The 24,210-nt window shown below is 39.8% G+C and overlaps 1 protein-coding gene across 1 annotated transcript in view; it reads right to left on the bottom strand.

The window, feature by feature from the left end:
- Window positions 1-24,210, bottom strand: part of LDLRAD4 (low density lipoprotein receptor class A domain containing 4) — a 235,944-nt gene that overhangs the window by 158,656 nt on the left and 53,078 nt on the right. Inside the window, exon 2 of the mRNA XM_041477592.1 lies at window positions 18,948-19,405. Coding sequence (XP_041333526.1) covers window positions 18,948-18,987 — 40 coding nt within the window. The 5' untranslated portion in view covers window positions 18,988-19,405. The remainder of the gene's footprint in view (window positions 1-18,947; window positions 19,406-24,210) is intronic.

Below are 24,210 nucleotides of genomic sequence, written 5' to 3' on the forward strand. Positions count from 1 at the left end.
CAGTTTTATGCCCCATCTTGCATGACAAGCCAGTTTGTTTGGTTTTTTTTTTTTTTTGGGGGGTGTTTTTTTGGGGTTTTTTTTTTGCTCAGACATAGTTTCAAGCATCTCTTTTCAACCAGCTACAGAGACCAATTAAATCAGTACATAACTAGCACTGCTGCAGTGGTCAGTGGAGCTTTACCTTGTTTATCTTTCATTTCCTGAGGCAGATAGACCACCTGAAGAAGAAACCCAGAGCAATATACTCTTAGAAGATTAATCCATATTCTTACTTCCCAGGATCTAATCTCTGCTCTCAGTGAAGGCAACAATAAAGCAGAACTTCACTACAGGACTACAAAGATCAGGATTTCAATGAGGAAGAATGATTAGAAATTTCTTGCACCAATATACAATGATGTCTTTGTCCCCGATGACATCTCCCCTAAATATTTCAAATTGAAGTAGTCAGAAATATGAAAATGCTTTCCCTCTGCATGAAGGACACGAATACTAGCAGGGTATATGAGGCATCCTAAGGATGGAAAGCTGCCATGAGCTCTGTCTAAAATACTGTGCATCACAGTCTGTGTCAATTGTCCATGACCCTGTCACCTCCCCACCCTGGAGGCCATGAAATTGGGCCTGTCTGAGACAGCCATCATTTCATGATAGATCTGGGACAGTTCAGAACATAAAAAATTATTGCAATGTTAAATTACTAATTTATGAGAAAGGTATGAAGGTTTGAAAGAACTGCTCAGAGATTTCTGCTGAACCTGAAAAAGGTTTTGAAGAAGAATAAAATTAAAAGCACAATTAGTGGACAACTGAATCTAGCTATATATTGCCATTGTTTTATTCCTTGCCTTGATTTATTATTCCACTCCCCAGTATCTTAGGGAAGAATAATTTTAAGAATAACTACACATGAACAGAGACCAGAAATTCTTGTCCTAACTGCTACTAAAACCTGAACAACCATTTTATTTTATTGCCAGTTCAGCCATTAGTACCAATGGGTCAAGGGCTTAAGTTCACTTCCCTTTGACACTGTGTCTTCAGTCACAAACTCAGTCATGATCAAACTTCTCTCAAGAGCCCAATTTCAACTGGACAGCTATAGGATCATAACAGGAATTTCAACAGGATATAGGATTACACCTCAAAACAGGGACCTTCTTTTCTCTGACTGCATGCAGCTCTACTCCCCACTGATACCCCCAACTCCAGTGAACAAGTGGAGCTTTTCCAATGCTGATGGAAAGGAGTCTCCTCTGCAGTAGCAGTCGCAGTTGTGCAGATGTACTTGCAGCACATGACAAATCCAAGTGCTTCTCCCAGTTCTCCTATTCCAGAAAAATGAACAGAATAATTAAGCATGTTGGGATTTACTGAGCTGGCAGATTTAGTACTGAAGAACACCTTGTGCAGTAAGCAAAGTCCTGATGCATGCTACATTACCTGCAGGGCAAAAGGAGACAGCCTTATTTGTGTGTCAGCTTCTCCTCCATCTTGCATCCAGTAATTTCCCTACTTTCTCCCGCCATGCAGAAAACACCCTTATAATACACAGGTTCTCAGTCTAATCTAATATTGATAAAGGTCATAGTTTTGCTGGCAATGCCAGTTAGCTTCTGAGAGTGAGCTTCATGTATGTGTTTTTCTTTCTTTCTTACCACAGACAGCCAACAGACACTGGTCCTTCAGAATTAAAACTAATTCAATCTTTAAAATATTCACAACTGTTTTTTTAAGGAATCACATGCACACACAAATCAGTCCAAATATAATGAAAAGGTGAAAGTCTGAAGATTTTGTGAGCTGTGGAATTGCCATGGCTGGTTTTTTTGCCATGACAGAAATCATGCACATTATATACAAATATAGAGGAACTGCCTCCACTGCATTCAGTGTGAAAATCAAACATTTTAAAAATTGATGAAAAGCCTATCATTGATATTAGCATATTATTTGACAATGTCATAAATTATTAGATGTAAGATTACACAGAAAGGTAAACTTTAAGTTTCTTAGAAGTCCTCAGTCTATCTGCACTTAGCACCTTAGATGTAGCTTCCTTGTAATTAATATTTCTAGATTTTTTAGGTATCTCTTTCCTTCCTCATGAAATGCAAAATCCACCATATGCTTGCTGTAAAACTCTAGTTTCAGAAAATTTTCCAAAGTTTCAGGCTACTGTTCAATAATAAGTAAAAAGTTACTACAGAAACAAAAAACAAAAACAAAAACACACAAAAAAACCCCACCTATTTTAGCATTAAAACTTCCTTTCTTAGAAAAATTTAATCTTATGGGGCAGTAGTAGGAAAATTTTAAATGCCAAAGGTGCTTAAGTAGCTGCAAAAAGCCATCACCAACAAAACCGTCTTACATGATGGCTCATGCAAGGTCTCCATGTACACTTAAAAAAAAAATTCATTTAAAGAGTAACACATGATGTCAAAGCCCAGAATCTAGGATTTCAAGAACCACAACCCATTTCTGCTCCTCCTGGTGCTAAGTTTTCATCACTTTACACACATTTGAATCACAAATACTTGCATACCTTGCTGCTGCACAAGAGAAAGTGTTAGATGGCATAAGCCCAGCCCCTTTAGAAAGTCTGATGGCAGAAAGCTTCTAACTAAAGCTTACAAATCCCGATTTTTTAGGAAGGCTCCTACATGATCATCTCTCCTAGAGAACGGGAAACAGTGCTCTTAAAAAAAGATAAAAATTTTGCTCTTCCTCAAAATGTGCTGTAACTGAACACACACACACCCACCAGTCCATGCTCTGCTAGAAGGGATCTTTCAATCACTTACTCCTCAGCATAGCCCATGCACAGAAACTGCTACAGACGGCTTGGTCAGGTCTTGGCAAGACCACTGAAGCCAGCAGAAGTCAGTTATCTCTATCTGTAAGCTGGAACAAGAGGGTTGTGATGGCTTCCAGCAGAGCCCCCTGTTTGACTGCTGCTCCCTCTCCATGAAGAGGGAAAACACACACACAATCAGGCTCCCAAGCTACCTGCTGGACCACAACCCCTGAGAGGAGATGGTGAGTCTTATCCAAAGGCTCTTCTTCTTTGGAACAATCACCAGAAAGAGGTGAGAAATGAGGCACACGCACAGGGCAGCTGCCAGGGAACTTCTGGTCCATGTATTGAATTCCTTGTGTGCCCTTCCATTGGTCCCAAAAAATCTTCCTGAGGCAAAGGAATGTACAAGTGGAATGCAGGCAGAGCTCTGAGAGGAGCCAGGGATCAGAAAGTAGGAGGAACATCCAAACTGACAGAAAACTGCAAATGCTACAAAGAAGAAAGTGACTAACCTGCTCTAGGAAAATTCCCCTCTCAAGGACACAAAGCTGAAGGTGATTTGACTGAAGAGCAGAGCGTGAAACCAAGCTTTAAATAGACTGCTTGCATCACATATGACAGGCCACAAAATAAATACTTTGGCTACCAATAAGGTCTGTAGTGAAGTCTGAGGGATGGGAACAACATAAAAAACTGAAAGGCAAATCACAGGCTCAACTGCTTTATCGAGCTTTTAGCACAACTTGATTTGAGCTTAGGTAAAAGAGTCAGCCCTTCTGGCTATACTCAGATTGAGAAAATGTGAAGGGAGAACAAAGCAAAATGGCTGAAAGTAACTTTAATGCAGGCACTTCAAAGAAAATAAGGATATGTGTCCTGAATGGCAAATGCTGAAATTATTAAGCTGTGGTTTATTGTAGATATGGCCGTTTAACCAAGGTAAGCTTTATAAAAAGACAGGTTATCTTTTAATTGATCAACAGATACAAGTGGAAAAAACAGGCCATGTTTGGAACTTGCAGACCTGTCATTCAGGATCTTTCTTAAAGACCTGAAGAAGGAGTTGCAATGCACTCAGATTGTCTATTTTCTCCAACTAAATCAGATGGTCTAATAAAAGAAACTACCACCTCCTATAATTTATGCCTTGTAGAAAGTACTGATATAGGGATGTATAGCTCCACATGATATATTTCACAGCAAATGGAACAGCTCTTCTCAGTAACAAGAATACCCATGAGATCATCAGACTTGCAATGTCTTCCAAAGTCAGCCTAAGTCATTACAAGGAAACTGAAACTCCAGATATCTAACAACAAAGTCCAGCATAATAAATCTAAGAATGAACATTTCATTTGACACACTATGCAGCCACACACCTGCTAATATCAATATCTAAACTCTAAATCCATATGCAATTTACTCTTCATGACACCTACAACAGTCAGTCAGGAGAATACACACTGCCATTAAGAAAGTAACCATTTCAAATTTCAATTACACTATCACAGGAAGTAAAAAACAGAGTCACCTTTTTTTTTCCCCAGAGAAAACACACTGAAGTAAGGCAACTGTTATTACTACTGAGAACCAAAAACCAAAGTTGTGTCCTATCTCCAGCATGACAACTGTCATAGCTTTTCCAATAACCTTTATTTTAGTCTTTGTTCCTTCAATTTTTATTCTTTTAATTTCTTGTTTTAATATAAAACTACTTGCTATTTTAAGGTGCAATTTGAATTCTCTGTAATTCTTTCTAATATACAAACTCAGACAGCTAAATTTAACTGATTATTACTTGTTGAGAATACAGAAATCTATTAAGTGATGTTATAACCCAAATAACATCTTGTGGAGTCTGCTTTTGTTGTAAAACTTTACATAAGAAAGAAAAAACCCTAACATTACTATTTATTAGTATTATTTCAACCAAGCTGCAGAACAAACTTAAAGTAAGGAGGAAAGGGTTATTGTCTCACTTCACACTAAACTATTTAGTCATTCTTAACCAACAACGGTATCAATGGCAGGTAAGAATATTCTCACTGTGTTAGAACATGTGCACAGTGGTGAGAGAATACATTTCCACAGTGGACCAGAACAGCAATGCATCTTCCCTTATATATATGAATCTTTATAACACTATGAAACTTGAAATACTCTTTTCTAAATGGACATATTTGTCAATGTTGTCTCTTCTGGTGGATGCATTTAGCAAAACTAAGTGTTCTTAACAACTGTTCAAGTTTTATTAAAATGGGATCTCTTGTACCATTTACAAAGACTACGTTGTTCTTTATTTCATTTCTAGTTTCTGAAGAATGGTCTTGAAAGATTAGAGTGCAATAAAGGCATGAGGGTCTGCAGATATTCTACACATCACCCTCACAGTTTAAGCTGCACTTTGGAAACCTCATAGCAGTCAGGAGATATTGACAATATTACATAATATTAATCAAAGAAAGAATTCACTTTGGAATGCCTTTGTAAAATTATTTCTATTTTTATATCTCAAGAATTACTGCTGCACTCAATTTAACGATTCATTACTACCACAAAAGTAAAACGAACGTGTGAGGTTAACAGCTATAGCTATTAGTTGTAACCTAACCAGCGTTATACTGCATAATTTATCTACTTTCTTCAAGAATAATATTCAGGAAAAGGGAATTACTACTAAGATCTCTATAAATAGTACAGAAAGCCTGGGGCAAGTGTGTGGGATAATAGTAAAGATGAGAGACAGGAAAATGGGAGTGCACCAAGAGTTTATTTATAAATATCTGGGAACTCATTGCTTGGCATCATGTAATATCTACACAGTCTCACACTGATCTAACTTTTAGACTGTGGCTCTATATTTAAGAACATAAAAACTAAGAATGAGCAAACTAGACTTCTGACACTCTTCCCCAAAATGAATGTAGCTCTTTCCCAGTTGAAACTGTTTCAAGACTGTCACTACAGGGATAAGATTTCTAGAGTTTTTTCACTGTACAAGTATTTAAGTTTGTTCCCTGTACAAGTATTTTTCTGATCCAGTGTTGGCAGAACTTCAGTGCGGTTGAAATGACAGCAATCACTGTTAAAAGAATCACCTTAACCACTATATGCACATCTAATTTTATCTTCAGCTTTACTTGTGCAACCATCCCAAGTCAGGCTTTGATGTTCTTCTGCCTCTCCAAAAGCACTATATCCAGGTGGCAGGTTCAAGCACATATTTCTTTCAGGATGGAACTCCCTAAGTCCAGTTCAGTTTTAGATATTGTCCCTAGGTCTCACTCTTTCCTTCTATCTCGCATTAACATATCCAGCACCCCAATGCCTCTTCATAAGGTACTGAACAGCTAGAAAAAAGCAATTTCACTTTCTCTAACCTCCTGTTAGCAGGAGGCCACCGTCTACTCTGGTAACAACAAAGGTGTCTTGTAGGCTGAACCACAGTGCCATGAATGGGGACAACTGGGGGATTTTGTTCACAATCACAATACTAATTGAAAGCAAAATGCTAATATGGCAACAGCTGAGTTTACTTGCATGAGAATTTTCTCCTTGTTGCTTGTCCATTTCTGGTTTTAATGCTGTTTTGTTTATGTAGCAGAAGATGTCTCTTAGAAAACTGAAGAATCTTGAATGCTTATTAAGAGATTTCCTGGAGATGAAGAGCTCATATGCCTGAATACTTGTGGGGTTTGGCATCTTGTTTGCCTTTCAAACAGACCAGTAGTTGTAGTATGAAATAGAATCTTTCCACAAAGCTTGCCTTTTTGTCCTTCAGATAAAGCAAGTCACATAAAACCCAGGACTTTCTGAGGCTCTTCAAATTATGTCTTAAGATACCACATCAAGTCTGATCCATATGTGTATAGAGCAACAAACCAATGAGCCTGCCTGAATTACATTAATGAAATTATATTTTGCATTTAAAGACCTTTGAAAAATGTCTAATATGGACAGCTTTATTTCTATTCATCTCACTAAATTTTGTTCTCGTAAATTTCAATAATCCTACTCTGTAGTTGGCAATCCAATGACAGAGTTTTTTTAAGCCTTTTAGTAATACCCCATATACTTTGAGCAGTCTGGTGTCGCAGCACCCTCTTCTTCCCAAAGCAGAATTAATACTTGCAGATGAGAAGGGTTGTTTGTGTCACATATTTTATGGGTAGCTGTAATTCTTCTTCAAAGAACTTCTTTCCAGCACTGCTGGCATAAAACAAGCCTGCAGTTTCCACAAGAAATCTTTTCAGCTTACATTCTAATCCTCATGGCAGCAGGTAAAAAGTACAAAAATACAACAGAGAAAATATGAGAAAACGGTGCATTAGGTACATTAGTACTTTCTGTTATAACCTCACCCTTCATACTGGGTATAAATTCAGAGGCTGTAGCTTTAGTCCTCAGGTGTGCTAAGCTCCCGACTCAGCTCACATCAATACTGCATCAGTGTCTCAGGTGCCTGTCTGCAAACATTGGACAGCAACACTTTTTCTTTCTGCTTCTATCTTGTTCTTTTTAGATGCTGAGGTTTTAAAAAGAGCTGTCCTTCAGTGTTTTGGCACAGCAGAGTCCTCACCTCAGCTGAAGGTTTTTTGGTGCAACACTGATCACTACAAGCAGGAGTCATGCCTGAGAGAACATTATCTTGTTTATCTCAAAAAGTAGAATGACACAGTTTTAAAGCAGTGACATACTTGAAAGATTATACAAAAGCCACTAAGTCAATGCTATGGCATTTTCTCCATGCATACACTAGAGAAGCCACTGAATAAAAACATCTTCAAGAACCATACTTGTTGTCTTTCTTGTTTGGGCTTGTCCCTATTTCTTTTATTACGCAGAAACTGTCCAACAATTTATATAAACAGCAGTGGTTTGGGCACAAAGGTTATGATTGCTACAGAAAAAAAAAAAAAAAAAAGAAGTATCTTCAGTTTACAGATGTCACCTACTTCCTGAGTTAAGAACAGTGAGGCTTTTCTGAACTTTAGCATTGTTGTGGCAGGTCATGTGTCTCTTCAAATTCTCGCTCTGAGCAACTGTAAGCAGATATTATCCCGAAAGTATTTCTTTTGAGATAAACAAATCAAGAATAATAAAGATCAGAAAGAGGAAAAATGGAGACTCATGCCCAAATTCCAATTTTTTCGTTTAAATCAAGGACTGACTGAGTGCACAGCCAGGCTGTGAATCCATCTTCAGCCAGTATAAATTACTGGTTTGTATAGTCTGAGCCTCCAGGAGAAACAGACAATTCTTAAACAATTCATACACAAGCCAGTCTTCCAGGCTTTTCTGAAGCCATTACCTTGTCCTGAGTCTACCTACCACCACCTCAGCATATGTACACCTACAACACAGGCATCCAGCACTTTCAGCCATCAAATGGCATTGAGTAAAGTTATTTTACCCACTAACAACAGAGACAAATTTATCCTCAGAGGCATGGATTGAAGGTGCTGCTTAGATGCTGGCTGCAGAGTAGGATTCTTCTTGGGCATTTTAATAATGAAAACTCTTCATTGTTAACTTCTCAAAATTCAAACAAAGCTTCCTCTACTCTTGCTCTTAAATCAAAAGGGAGTGACTTTCTTGTGAAGGAAGTGAGAAAGCTAAGAACAGGATAGAAATTTTGAAGAAAAAAAATCAAACCCTACAGTATATGAAAGTATATCCTGAAGTATATATAAAGTATATACTGCTCAGTCTGTTCTCCATTGCTAACTGTTTGTTAATCCTGACATGAGAGAGAGCATGGAGACAGAACCTGTGGATATGAAGAACAGGGAGAGCGTCCCAACTTGCCATCCATGTACCAATAGATCTGCTTAAACCCCTGGGAAACTCATCTTCATGGCTTTCAAAGTTTAGGGATTCAGCAGGCCAAACTACTGGATAAGTTTCATAGGCAAATGATAGTGGCATGATCATAATAAATTACAGTAGAAAGGATTCAACTATGAGACAGAGGAATTTTGGTTTGCTATCAACCTCCAAGTCCCTGGGCTCCAGATACTGTCAAAGCCCTCCTGCTTGAAGCTCCCTTGGTTGAGAAATCAGCACAAGCACTGCCTTGGAAATGATGGGTCACAGAAAGCAGCTTTGTTATTACAGCTACATCATGGTGTTGTATTTTCACAGGGAAAAGAGTCTCTTTGGGTGTTTATAAGAGACTGGAAGGCCTTGAAGGCTACACCATATTAGCAAGTAATGATCTTACTAGAAACTGAACATTTTGGTTATTCACTGTTGCCGAGGGCTGAGTAGAAATTAAAAAGGGTGTGAGTATCCCTCTAGAAAGGTTTTGGAGCAGAGGTTGGGCAGCCCGCAGGGAGAAAACCTGGGAGAGGCACAGCGTGGGGTGCACGCCTGGGTGGATCTGTGCTGCTCGCTAATGAAGTGCTTCTGCTAAGAAAGCCAAGCCCCAGGATGAGAGGTGCAGCCAACACCGGCACCGGAACACGTGTGTTCATAGAAAGGCTCAGAGCAAGGACTGTGCCTACCCATAAAACCCAAACCAACAGCAACAACAAAAGGCCTAGCAAGAAATTAATACCCATGAGTCCTGGCTTCTTTTGCTAAAAAAGCAAAAGGTTGTAAATATCAGAGAAGTGAATGCAGCATTTAATCTGTTATCTATATATTACCTTCTCCTCAGTAACTTTTAGGCTTTTCCACCACACTGATCCTGCAATGTCAACCTTCACTTCTCTGTTTATCCAGACTGCAATCCCTGATTTGTAAAGGCATTACTACAGCACAAAGCAAAGAAACATAACACTAATCCATACTATTTTTTTTTTTGTGGTAAAAGAAAACTGAGAGAATATCAAGTCAAATGGGCCTGCTTGACATTACAGAAAAACCAAACAGCAAAACATTAGACCAAAACTTCACCTCACCTCAAGACAAGTGCCTGGGAATATCCCACATTATCATTTTTACCTGAATAAGATTTGGTTTTTTCTAACAACATTTATGTTTCCAATTAGCCAGTGTATCTCTTCAGCTTCCAACACAGCACAGTCAAGTGCTTCTGTACCTTTGCACAGTTTCGGGGCGTAGGCTTCCTCTTTTAGCACTTTTAAGTCTGTAACAAAATGCATTTCCAGCCTGCCTCACACTGGTGCTCCAAGACAAGGAGGCAGCCCCGCTCCCACTGCTGGAGACCACCAGCAGCAAAAGGTAAAAGGCCTCAGTCATCCATGGGCAGAACCAGACTGCCTTTTTTCCCCTAAAAATAAAAAATACTCCAAAAGCAGCCCACTTAATTAATTAGAAAGAATTAACAGAGAGCATACATTGCCAATTTAACAATCGATTTTCCACCACTTTTTATTTTCTGAGTTTTACTTGAGGGACGACATGTGCATTTTGTCCTTTCAAAAAGTCTGCCTTTTTATTATGATTAAGCACTGAAACATAGCATATTTACAGCTAAATTTATTGTCATATTCAGTCTGGAATTGGCCATTTGGCTGACTAAGTTGTACCACACGAAGGCACCGTGACATGTACTATTAAGAAATGAGAAATGGCAGATGGGCATTTCCAAAGAACCATCAGCTTTGCAAATGGCAATGCTACAGCTGAATATCATCTGCTAAAAATAGTTATCAAAGGTGAGGATCCAGGCTTAACTTCCTCCCTGAACATGCTGGAGCATTTCCTCCCACTTTGGGAAGAAGTTTGCCATTTCCAGCAACACACTACTCCATAAAATAATTTTAGTAATAGCATTGGCCAAGATATTTCTCTCAATTTGAACCTTCCTTTGCTCTGGTGTGCCCAAACCACTGCTTTTCATTTGGCTCTGGATTGTCAGAACAAGCAGCCCACACACATGTATCCAAAACTACACCTAGACTAAAAACTAAATGACATCTAAATGGAATTTAAATTGAACAAAAAATGAATGAAAATTTAATTTTAAATATTTTTTTTAATATTCCCATATCAGAATAAGTAAGACGTTGCTTGATATGAATGGTGTTATATCATGCAGTAGTCTGCTATTCCAGCTCCATGGAGAATCCTTTTCCAAGTCCAGGGACCCTCAAGTTGCTTCACAGGGCGTCACACCACTGCACTTCCTCTGGAGTCTCACTGGCTTCTTTTCTGCCTTTATTGACTGCTATTCATTGAGCTCCAGGTGGCTTCCCATGGCAAGGCCTCCTTCTGGTAGTGACTGCCACCCTAACTGTCCCCCTTAGCAAGTGAAAAAGGATGTAGTACTTCACTCAAACAAGCAAACAAGGAAGGAGGTCTTGCACCCCAATTAAATATAAATTTGAGAGAAGAAGCCTTTAAAATGTGAAATCCTTGCCCTGTGTGACATGTCCCTCTGTTTCCATAAGGACTGCCACAGTTCAAGAAGCAAAGGTAGCACCTGGCCAGTTGGAGATTAAGCAGTTCTCCATCCAGACATTTTGAGGAGAATTTTCTTGAGGTGCAAGGAAATAAAGAAGAAAACACAGTATTTCACCTACATAATGTTTGGGATCAAAACTTAAAATCCAGCCTTCTAGGCTTGAAGAAAAACCTAAAGCAGAAAGCATTCTTGTTCTAATCACTGATCATGAGGACAACGGAAGAATTATGTTGTGACCGAAAGCTTCACTCTCAGGTGCCAACAGTGCTCTCAAATTCATTTTCACAGTTTCACACTTTTCTGTAATTCTAATAAAGTTTTTAACCCTGAAGAGGAGACTTCCAAACAATGCAATACTATACTTAAAGTACTGCTGAATGCTACTGAATGTAACATATTTAGATGGCTAACTCTTAGAGACCATGGTTATATCTTCTTCATGTACTTTTGCTGAGAACGCTATTTGTACTCCAAAAATTGCTTACCCTAAATAAAATACCTAAGGAATACAATGGAATATGATCTGTTACTATCTGTGTGCTGAGTAAAGGGCATTGCAAAAAAGCAATCTGTTACTCACAAGAACTAAGAGACAGAGTTGCCTCTGAGCGACACAGTAACCTTGAAAATTCATAAAATAAGAATGCAATTGTTAAGAGAATTGCAGACATTTTAGAAAGGCCAGACCAGTTTCATGAAGCAGATGAAAACAAAACTGGAACAGAGAGGGATGAGAATTCTCTGCTACATATTCAAGCTGATTTTTTAAATGAAATGTTTATCTGTACTTGAAAATCATGCAAATAATGACAGCAGCAATGTGGGAGATCTGTATTAATGTATAAATTAATTTTCAACTGTTTTCAATATTAATTACACTATATACTTAATATAAGACATTTCAAACCTGTTTTTCTATTTTACATTGAGCCTTAATTATAATTCTGAGGAAGAAGGCTATCTTCAGCAGCAGATATACCAGTTACAGATCAGTTTTGCTCACAATAAAGAAAACAACCTCAGGGGATTGTTGATTTGGCTTTGCCCTATTTTTGGTTATTCTTTAAAATTACCTTTTAAATATGCTTACTATCTAGGAGTAGCAAAAGTGTTTCTTAAAATACTTGTATACTGTGAAATGGAAGAATGGATGCAGCATTTCTGTAACATTAAAATATTTCTATACAAGTTGCACAGACACAGAAACATGTCACACCCCCAAAAATAAGACATCTAAACAAGGCGAAGCTATAAGGAAAGCAATGGAGTAATTTTCCAGCAAAAGGAGAGTTAATACTTTAAACACCCACGACTCCTAATCTATTTTTTATCAATTATTCCAAGACCTCAACAGAACCTACTTAAACACTGAGATGATAGAGCAGTACAGGTGGGTTGCTAACTTTAAAAATGTACATTTATTACCCAGGGAACCAGCAATAAGAGCATCATTTTTACAGAAAAGTAAGGCTGGAAGTGCTCTCATGAAGTCCATTCCACTGCCCCAGGGCAAAATCAACCATACATAAACCATTCCTGACAGATATTTGTCTAACTTGTTCTTAAAAACCTTCAGTGACAGAGGCTTTGCAACCTCCCTAGGCAATCGGCTGCAGTCCTTAACTATCCTTACCATTAGAAAGATTTTCCTAATGTCTAACCTCAAACTCTCCACTACAGTAAACCTGACTGTTACTTTGTGCTCTATCCCCAGCAGAAATTGAAACAGTTTCTATTACTTTACTCTTTACATGAAATTTCCATATATTTTTTTAATGGTTATCCCATCTTCCCTCACTCTCCCATTCCCTAAGTGCATAATGGCCAATTAGGTCATAAGCAACCTGCTGGAGCAATTTATCTGGTCTCCCAAGTAGTCCCCTCAAGGAGCCTCCCTATTCTGGCACTGCCACCCCTGTACCAAAGACGTCTCCACCCAAAACACAGGCAGTTAAGCAAAACAGGATGCAGGGAGAGAAGCCAAACTGGATGACAGCCTCTGAGATTGTCTTCCTGCAAAGAAAGGTACCACACAAACCAGCAGAAACCACTGTGGAAGAAATGTGAAATGGGGAAAGGTACTCACCCCAGAGAAGGGCAGATGAAGAGAGGAAGGGTTGAGGCTAGAAGAAAGGGAGAGAGGCTCTTACAGAACCTGGAAATAGGTTGCACTTAGTTGTCTGGAAGTGGGAAAAGTCTGGAAACAAAGGTGAAGGAAAGCAGTGAAAAGCAGGAAGATTACCAGAAGAGCAGGGAATTTGGAAGTGAAACCAAATGTACAAATGGGGAGGGATGAAGGAGCCTCAATACAGAGAGAGGGGATGCTGGCACTAATGGGAGAAGAGGCAAAGAGAGGTTGGGACAACATGAAACACAGGAAGAAATGCAGCATAAGTCCTGTGTGCTAGGAAATACAGCACAAAGGTGGGGACACTGTAGAAGCTCCGCCAAGTTATGTTTCTATGAGCATGACGATCTTCTAACACATGAATTCTCCTTCTCTGCTACAGCAGGGCCTGTGGGAGTGCCAGCCAAGCTGAGGAGCTGCTCCTTGGGAGTGACCTGGTCTCTCTGGATATGGCCCAAGGTCAAGCTTCGGTGATAATGACTTTCAACATAAGGCTGCAAGGGATTATGGAAAGATGTGAGGGTGCCATCACTTTCACAGGGAAAGGTGTGAGGGAGAAGATATGCAGCTATGACAGAATGAGATCAGGAGATGACAGGGAAAGTCAGTGCTAGATTGAAGGGCAGCAGCCCACTGCGCAGAGCAACCTCTTACTATTTATTCTGGTTTCCATAGTGCCAGAACTAATAATCCCTCCAGCACTGCTGAGGGTCACAGGGCAGGAATGCCTCTGAGTCAGCCCAGGTCTGACAGAGCTTGTGCTGAGATGGAGTTAATAAAATCCTGATGAACCTAGGCTGACCTTGCAAGGTCAGGAGGCTTCATACACTGATTCCTAATCCATCCCACAGTGTTCCCATTATCTTTTGATCATCCTGGATGTCTCTGTGCCACACACTCCCCAGTGATGGAGGCCAGACTTCAGAACCACACTGTTCTCCTAAACAAGCACTCAAAACACACACTAGTGAAGAAAGTGGCTGATTTTAAAAACAGACCTTGGCTGTCCAGAATTGCCACCGCTGTTATCCCAGCACTGGCATGGCACATGGGAATGGCCAGTGCAGAAGGTGCAGAACTTCGTGTGCAAGCGAAAGGTCCTTTTGACCGTCACACCAAAGCAGTGCTGTGTCACAGCCACATCTTGTCATGCAGCTCAGCGCATCAGACATGCCCTGACACAAATCTGCGCTGCTTCTGGGAACCAAGGGAAAAGACCCTCAGAAAGTTTGAGAGTTACTGCTCCAGCCTGAAAAATGACCCTTTTTGCAGTTCCCAAGGGTCATGTTGTCTAGACCTCTGGCCATTCATTCTGCTCTTCTCTGGATGCTTACAAGAGGCCCACAGAGCACTGCTCAGAGCAGAAATAGTACATCAGCCACACAAATGCCAGGTAGAGTGGAAAAAATATTTTGCAGGCAGACTCTTGTCCATATATTCTAGCACAATATTCATGGCATAGAATTGTTGATTCATAGCCATTTTCTGAATTCTTGCAACTGCCCATCTGTTTTCTGCAGAGCTGGTGTCTCACCAGTTATTCTGCATTTTGATTTGCACAGCTGATTATTCCTGTTGAACCACAATTTAGAACTTGTTCTTGATGAACTGCATCATATTTATTTCAGATCAGTTCTCCAATATATCACATTAATTTTGAATTCTAATCCTGTGCTCAGAGGGTTTACATCCTCCCCCTGGTTGGTGTCATCTGGAAATTTTGCATGCAGATTCTATCATCTAAATCATTAATTAAAATATTGAATATTTTCTGGCAATCCAGGGAAGAATCCCACTTGACAGATCCTTCTGGTTTGACTGTGAATCACTAGTAATTATTCTGAGAAGAGCTCTCCAGCCAACTGTGTACCCACCTTGTAGCCCATTGTGCCACCTTGTTTATGAGAAGCAGAAAAGACTTCCAAAAATTAAAATATATCTCTGCATACAGGAAAATTAGGCTCCACTGACAAGGTACCTTCTGAAAATAAATCCATGCAAATTCATTTATAATATTATTATCTACAGGCTAATTATTAAAAAATGCAGTTGACTATTTGATTCAAACTTTTTTCCCCGAGAACAGAAGATAAGCTAGCTACTCCAATGGGGACACAGAAGGACCCACAAGACTTTGGCTCTCTGGGTCCAAAAAGAGCAGATTTTTTGAACCTAAACTTTCACAGATTTTTTGACCCAAAACTGTCCTCCAAATGTTCTCCAGTGTAGCCACTAATTGTTCAGAGATTGCTTCAACTATTTCACCCTATTTAAAGAGATAATTTAATAAACTCCATCTTGTTCTAAAACACCCATTATCCTATCTCATTAGTTTATAATCCGTTCTTTTCCTGCTCTAGCAGGAATTCTTACCTTTGTCAAGGTCGCAGTTCTTTTCCTGCTACTTGATTACAGTTCACCCTTTTAGGCAAAGAACTATACAAAAACTTACATGAACTGCTCAATCCTCTCTGTACCATCAGATCATTTTTACCTGACATTTTGTAACTCCCTCTCAACTAGTAGCTCAGAAACTTGGTTTTCCTCTTATTACTACTGAGAATGCAGTATGTTTCTTGTCATCATACCCTTTTTCAGTTGTACCTTGTTCTGTGAACTGGCTTACCTGATTTGACCCTTGCATTTTTCTCATCTTCTTTTACATTCACCTCCAGTAACATATTGAGTTTCCACTTCATGTATGAGTTCTCAATTATCAGATCATATAATTTTGTCTCTTCTTACCCTTTTTTACTGGAATGCCTTTCATCTGGGCTTTTTTCACTCTTTATTTTGACTTTGAAAGAAAAAGTTATTTCCTTTTAAAATGGCCAGAATTTCTTAGGTTTGTATCCCAGGAAACATTACCTATCAGTTCTGTGAGCCCAATGCAATATACTTTCTTGCATACTATTGCTTTTATTTTCAAATTCTCTCTTCTCATCTTCTGAAGAATGACAGGCTCACTCTTTCCTGATTGCTACCACTCAAATTACATTTTACTATCATAGGCTCAGCCATCTTTTTCCTAATCAAGCCTAGGAGCACTTCCACTGCTCTTTTTGCATTCTGTAATCCTGAACCTGTTATACTCACATGATCTACTGAATTTAGTATTTAGCCCGTAAACTGAAAACATTCTAAATGTTTGCTATTGTTTGGTAATGCATGATAAAATGACTGGGTGAGCCCATCTCTTGGGACAAGAGCCATCTGCATAAAAGGGAATCTTTGGCATCAGTGCCAGTAAAATGAGCATACAGACAGGATCTCCTAGCCATAACTGCAAAATATCTCCAAAATATGGCCAAAATATCTCCTAGCCATAACCGCAAATCTTTCCAGGTAACAGCAAATAGCAAAGTGGAAAGGAGGTTTAGGAAATACTCTGACCATGGCTGCACAGAGGCACTGTCCTCCCAGGCTTCTTTTGCCAGCACTCTGGTCAGCTGTAAACTGAAATTATTACTCTGGTTGTTGCAATAGCTGCAATCACTTAGCATGTCTAGATTCAGTGTTGACATCACACAGGCTTCAGATATCAAAGCTTTTTTGCACAAATTAGCTCCCTTCTCATGTGGCCGGGACCCCTCTGCTGCTAGCAGATATTGTTCTCTCCTACAGCTAAACTGGCACTCCAACAAAACAAAAGGAGCACTACAGCAAGGATCAGAGGAGCAACCATAAGCACCTGCCATTACATTTTTATTGCAACTCTTAAATTAGCATAACACAGTCCAATGGATTTCTCTGAGAAATACATACCTACCCACTGTTTATTATTGCTGAGTACATCATCTAAATCTAATAAAGAACAAGAAATATCTCCAAAAAGTAAATACAGATATCAATTTAATACAAGTTGGAAGTTTTCTCCTCCTACAAAGGAAATATAATTCAACCTGTTTCTTCAACAAGTCTCCTGAACGTTTGGTGCCCCTTAATGTTTAATAATTCTTTAGTACAGCAGCCAAGATTTGAATATGTGTATCAACATCTTTACCTAAGGGCAATTCCAAAGGCATATAAGAATTTCTTACAGGAGACCAAGCAATCTTAATGCCATTAAGTCTCCAGAATAGGTCTGAATGTGCTGGGTTGCACCACTGTCTGACTGTTGTCCTGGGCTTCCAGGGACCCCAGTTTCATCTCTCTGAATTTTATGCAGTTCTGCTTGCCAAGTGTTTTCCATCCAGCAGCAATCATGAAACCTCAGCTTTCCAACACACCCCTCTCCAAGCACCCTGGTCACAGTGCCAACTTCTGGGAGCTAAAGGGTAGCAGACACAGTGGCAGAAGAGTGTAAAACTGGACAGAAGACAATATAGTAATGAAAGGGTGTTAGAAGTAAAAGGGTTTCCAGCAAAGGAGAGAGCCAAGTTAATGAAGAGAACAGATATCCTCACAGTTGGGAATTTTGGTGAAAAGCAAAAGAGTGACAAAAACTCCTAGGAAAAAGTGAGGACTGGCAGAGAGCAGCAAGGACAAGAACAGCAGTAGGGAGCTTTAGGAGTGTGCTGCTGGCTAGACAGAGGAAGGTTGTCCCAGACTTCACCTCTCCCATTAGCATTGGAGCACATGTGGAGGAGAGCTTCCTGTTTCCTCTCCTTCAGGACACAGAAACCAGGCTGTAAATCAAAGCAAGGCAACAGAGACAGTTCAGAGCTGCACCACCGCTCCAAACCACTGTGCTGGTGCAGACAGCTGGATACAGAATCACACCCCACTGCAGCCAAAACTCCTTCTAAAGGCAAACATTTTATATAAGAAAAAGAAATGTCTCGCACATCACTAGTTTACACTGTGATACTAATCCCTTATCTGGACATACTAAAACAAGAGCAATATCCAGTTGATTTTCTATGCATTTTTTGCTGCTAGCTGGCAGACACGGAAACAAAGCAGCAGGATCTGCTCATCCTCTTTTCCTCCTCCCACCTCTCAAATCAGAAACCATCCCATACAGGCAAAGCACTACATGAACTCCAGCAGACTTTACACTAGAGGGAGCTTTCCTCAGAAAGTCACACCACCGCGGCATCCTCTTTCTCATTACATTATTTTTAATCCATCTACAGAGAAATACACTGGACTGAGGTGAAACAGTTCCCATTTAAACCCTCCAGTTTAGCCAGTTCAAGCACTCCAGCAGGCCAGTGGTGCAGAGGAGGGGAGTACAAAGAGAGGGTGCCTGGCAAGTTTTGCCCAGAGATGTGCTCCAGCAGGCAAGATAAGGCTCAATACTGACATGTTGCTGAGAAGCCTCCTGACATGAACCATGTCCATTCTGCAGCCTCACCAAACTCCTGTGCTGAGCACGAGAGCAACTTTACAGACTACATTTTATACTGACCCAAGAGACCACTCATGGTTAAGCTGTTAATGAGTACTTTAACGAGGAAAGCTGAGATAAACTTTCCCCAAGGCTCGTGGCCATCCATTTCTGAAGGCAGAAATATGGATAACTGTGCTCCTCACTGCTGATACAAGTGTTAAACTGGTCTTCAAGTGAATTGCTTTAAAATACTATTTAAGCTGAAAGTACTACAAGATGCTAACAACAGTCAGGACCTATTCATTTTCTAAACTCCAGTAAATCATCCCAAGAATATGAGTGGAACTAGAGCAGAAATCCTTACCTGTGAAAGCATTTGTGGCCTGAAAACCAGCTTCCTGCATACTGCTCTTCCAGAGAAGCTTGAGATTCCCGTCTCAACCTGTCCTTACTGGAGACAACTGCTGAGCTTGTTGCTGTCAAGTCACTTCCATCTTAGCTTGTCAGAGTCCATTTCTCTTTCCATTCCTGTATCTGGCACCATCCAGTTCCCACCTGTTCCCAGGTCTTTCGATGTATAAGCAGAAGGGATCTGCACTGAACCTAAGCAGAAGTGTTGGACAGTCCCATCAGCCAGCCAGCCAGAGAATTTGTGCCATGATGAATGTGAAAATGAAGCAAATCTCCTGTCAAGACTTCCCTTCCCTTTTACAATTAAGTTCTAATCCTCTGTTCATCCAGCACCATTTTTTCAGGTCTCAGCCAATGGTGATGTTCAATTGTCTCTCCTCTCTTGTGTTCCTCTCCCCTCAGGCACGCTCACTGAGAAATTAAAAAAGAAGAGATTATGTTTCCTGATGACCTGTAGCAACACTAAAATTAAGAGACTCCAGGGAACAAAAACCCAAAATACATTATCAGGGATTGATTGTACACATTAAAGGAGATCTTCAGAAGGCAAATCTTGCGATTTTGCTGAGATGCAAAGTGTGACCACACAGCTCTTTGAAGTGCAAAGAGGAACAGTGCTGAGGGTGTCATATGCATCTCTGAGAACATGATATGATTTACATTTCAAAAGCCATATTTAGCAGAGATGGGGGCAGCAATACAATAACAAAATTGCAGTTAAAAGAGAAAAGGAAAAATACTCAAGGCTCTCAAGTCTGGTCTATTCAAAACCACAATGAAACTATTAGCATTTCATATAGCTGCTTCCCTCTTTTTCTGGAGCAGGAAAAGAGAGAGCTGTGTGGCAACACTATATATGCCATTCTTACAGCCTTCTGTGGTTAAAAACCTCTGCATTTCTTCCTGTTGATTACCAAACTTTGTATGTCTTGCTGTAGATTATCTTTTAAAAATCTCAGTTGTAACACAGATGATACAATTCAGATGCCTTCAGACATTCAATGAGATTGGTTAAAAACACCCACAGGCTACACAGGCAGAAAGGTGGTTACAATTTACTTGATACTGCTACTTCTATATAGCATAGATACAGCTCACTGAAAACTACAGCTTGTTCCAGGTCCAGCTTTTCAAAACTAGGATAAAATTACTTTAATGGGGTGAAGGCAAACAGCAGACAGGCACATGTTCAAGGAGAAGATTATTTTAGAAAACAAGGAAGAAAGAAAAGAGGACTTGGAGAAGAACCCACTCACTCCCCAGCCATCCTGTTCCTCCTGTAATGATGCTCGGCTCATTATCTCCCAGCTCAGTGGCACAAGCAGGTTGAAAGTATATCTGTGATGATCTTATGACCTACTAATGGATTGTAGATGATGAGCCCAGCCAGAGCTTGCAGTACTGGATTGGACCCAAGGTCCACCTGCTGGAGCAGCCCCTGTCAGAGTAGGGCAGTCCCAGCAGCCGCTGCTTTGCAGAACAGTGCAAGAGCCAGCTCAGGGAGCAGGTGGCAATAAATAACACACTGCTTGCTCCCCAGCCCCACATCACCCTTCACCCTGACCTGCAAGATCTGGAGATGAGCTTATATCTGAAGCACAAGTCTGAATATCCCAAAGAGTCCAAAACTACAGAGAAGCTTCTCAGGCTCCTTGGGGTACAGTCAGCCAGGCCTCGAGGGCTTCATTAGGGATCCACCTTGGGTGAGGGACAAAAAGGATCTCTCCTTAAGTGTGCCACTGAAACCAAGTGAGCCTGACACCTGATGAATGTCATTTTCCTTGCAACACATTGAATGAAAGCTAGCTGCTAGCAAAGATGAATCTCAGTGGTATTGCTTTTCCCCCCGATTTTGTAATGCCACTGTTACTGAAGAACACATGTTTTTGTCTCACCACCCAGCACAGGAATGACTGATTTGTTACTTGTGTTCAAATCCAGTCATTTGCATTCAGATCAAATAAGGTTACAGGACAGATTTTAAATGTTTTCCCCATTTCTTACCTAAACATCTCAACCTAATAGACAAGAAAGTAGAAATTAAGGAAGACAGAAAAAAAATTATGTGTAGTATCTTTTATCAGAAAACACTGCATAAAAACTTTAGAATAGTGTTTTAAAAGCCATTATTCCTGAATATTATATAGGTCCTTGAGATACTTTTTCAACCCTTTGAAGTGCTCTATGCAACTAATAACAATTTCATATGAGGCTATTTTATTCTAAAATATATATAACTGAGCAAGTATAATATACATACACAGCAGCATATCGTTCTTTTTGGGTCTTAACATTGTGCTAATTATTCTGTAATGATTATAGGTGGATGCTGCACTCATTTCCCAAGCTTTCTCTCTAGAGGCCTGAGTTTTCTCTATATTTATAAGAGGAGGTCCATATTTGCATTTACAGTCTTATAACTTTTGATTTTGGTTTATAAATCCAAAATTTTGATGTTTCTATTTTTCAACATTTTCATTTCACACCTTAGAAATGCTCAAGAGATGTGCAGTAATACGTTAGCATCCAGGGAAATTCTCCTTTTTGTTTTTATTTCTATATATAATACCTTCTAATTTATATATATATATATATGCATATATATAAAAATAAACTTCTAATTCTTAAAAGAATAAAGTATTTTCACTTTACTGAAAATTAATATTTTATTTAAAGAATAACTATTCTCCACATCTTCAACAGTTCTGCTAAACCAGTTAAGAACCCAGTAGTGCTGAAGAAACTACAACTCAGGCACTTTCAGTAACCTCTGCTTCTTCATATACAAAGACGTAATTTTAACAACATTACAAGATACTGAAATATTTCAAGAGTTCATTCAGACCTTAATATTTAAAGGATAGTGCACTGCATCAGGTTTAAGTCCTTCCTTAAGGACTCATGTGAAAGCAGATGCTGGTATCTCTTGATTGCCTTAAGTGAGTGTTTCCCATACTGCCAAAGTGCTCTTCTCCCATGCCAGCTAACAAACTCAGAGGTGGCTGGCAGGATGGAAGAACTGGAGCAGGATGTTGGGGCAAGCTGTGCAGTGCTCAGCACTTGATGGGCCTTGTCACAATTCAAAACCAAGTTCAGTACTTATAAAATGCTTCTCCCATACAGATATGTGGCCTATCTGATGATCCTTTTCATTAGGCAGACTTTAATCAATCACATCGGCACGATACCAGGTTTCTCAGATTACAAATGCATCCAGGTGAAGGTGACAAAGCAGCCCAAATGATACCACAGCAAATAAGGAAAACTGAAAATTCCAATTAAAACAGCATGTACAGCCACAACCTTTCTATTTTCCAGAAAATTTTCCACTAAAGCTGAGCTTACATTTAAAGGAAGGAGGTTTATGTTTGTTTCCCAACACACTGGCATGTTTGCATGCATGGAAAGGGTCAGGACCTCTGCTGACACATTTCAGTATGGCTTAGCCAACTCCAGTGGAGCCATGTGTTTACCCTTTTCTACCAGAGTGGTGCAGAAATGCTAAACCAACCTGCTTAAGGGCCCAGAAAGTGAAAACACATATCTCAAAAGAGAAAATAAACAATACTGATAGAACTATAATAAGGCGTGATCTTTGATGTAACATTTTTGCAACCTGCGGAGACCCCAGTGGGAACTGATTAGACGGCAAGAGAAAATGTGGACTAGAAAGAATAGAGATTTTCTCTTTGCTCCATCTGTTGCCTTCTTTCCAATAGCAACAAGAACTCTGCTTCCACTTCTGCTTTCATTCACCTACTCTGCAGTGTTATATGAGTCTCAGAAGCAAACCAGAGCAAACCATTGTGCTGTATAAATATGTAGCTGTGCTGTAAGGATTTCTGGATACTATGCACTTACACAATTGAATATCTAGAAGAAAAATCAAATTAATTTGTTTTCATCCTCTCCACTTTTCTCAGATTTGGTCCTGAGAAAGACACCACCATCTAAACCTCACATGAATTGCAAATAGAAAGTATTCTGACTATTTAGCACCTTATGTGTCTTACATTCTCATGGTATATTTAGCTAGTAAACATGTTATTCCCCTTTTCTAAACATTCCAAGATGCAAAAGGGTCACGGTAAAAAAGAATCTGAGGGAGAAAAGTAAGCAAAGAATATAATTAAATTCTGCATTAATATCTACATTTTATGAAGTATTATGCAACCATCAGCCAGGACAAGACTGGAGGAACTTGCTCTGAAAGAAGAAGTGAAATATTGCTTTTTCCAAGACTGATATTTCTGTAACATCTTGAAAAACTCAAAAGCACTGGCTGACATGTAAATACTGCAAATTGAGGGGTTTTTTTCTGTTTGGAGAGGGGATTTTTCCATTTCCTTTCATAAGGAAACATAAAGTCTGCTTCTCTGGCTCATGCTTTGGTTCCCACAAAGGCTTGAAGAACTCACTCAGTATGTTGCCAGAAGAGCTACATCCATAGGAAACACTTCCTGTGATAGCCCTTGGCTTCCTTTGGGATGCTAAAGGACAGCATTTCACTAAATGTGTACAACACATTTCCTAACAGGAATATCTGTACAAGGAGCCCACGCATTCACATTTTTAAGAAAGTTACTGGACAACTTGTGAGCAGTGCTTTAAATTAAATTGATCAAGGCAGGACTCATGCTTGGATCTCTTGCTCTCAGGTGAACGAGTGTAAAAGGGGAGAGAGCGGGAGCTAGCCTGTCCTGCTCTCACTGTGGTCCCTGCAGAAGGAGGGTGCGGCAGGGGCAGAGCCCAGCGGAGCTCGGATGCTGCCGGCACCGCCTGCTCCATGGATGAAAGGAGGACAGAAGCACGGCGGGCTGAGCTGGCAGCACGACTCCAGCTCAACGGGAGATGGAAGCACATCTCCAAGGAAAAAAGTCTTCTGACTGAAACCAACACCAGTACTGAACTATCAGCATGCTTAAACACTTTGCTGAAGTAAGACCTATACTTCCCATAGGCTAAGGCAGCACAGACTTGGATATTTTTCTAAGAAGTTTCCAGGTAGAAAAACACTTCCAACATTTTTTTTGTTTAACTGGGTTTTTCAAAATATCTTTTAAAGTTTGCTAAAGCCATTTAAAATTAAGCTCTTGTGCACCCATATAGCTCACCTCTCCAGCTCCTTTTGGATTTACCAAGTTTTCCAGGCTTTGTTTTTCCTTCTAGAAAAGCAATTTCTAGAAGGAAAGAGATTCTAAACTAGAATCTCTTCA

Source organism: Pyrgilauda ruficollis, unplaced genomic scaffold (assembly GCF_017590135.1).
Source record: "Pyrgilauda ruficollis isolate IOZ18807 unplaced genomic scaffold, ASM1759013v1 scaffold41, whole genome shotgun sequence".
NCBI classification, from domain to species: Eukaryota; Metazoa; Chordata; class Aves; order Passeriformes; family Passeridae; genus Pyrgilauda; species Pyrgilauda ruficollis.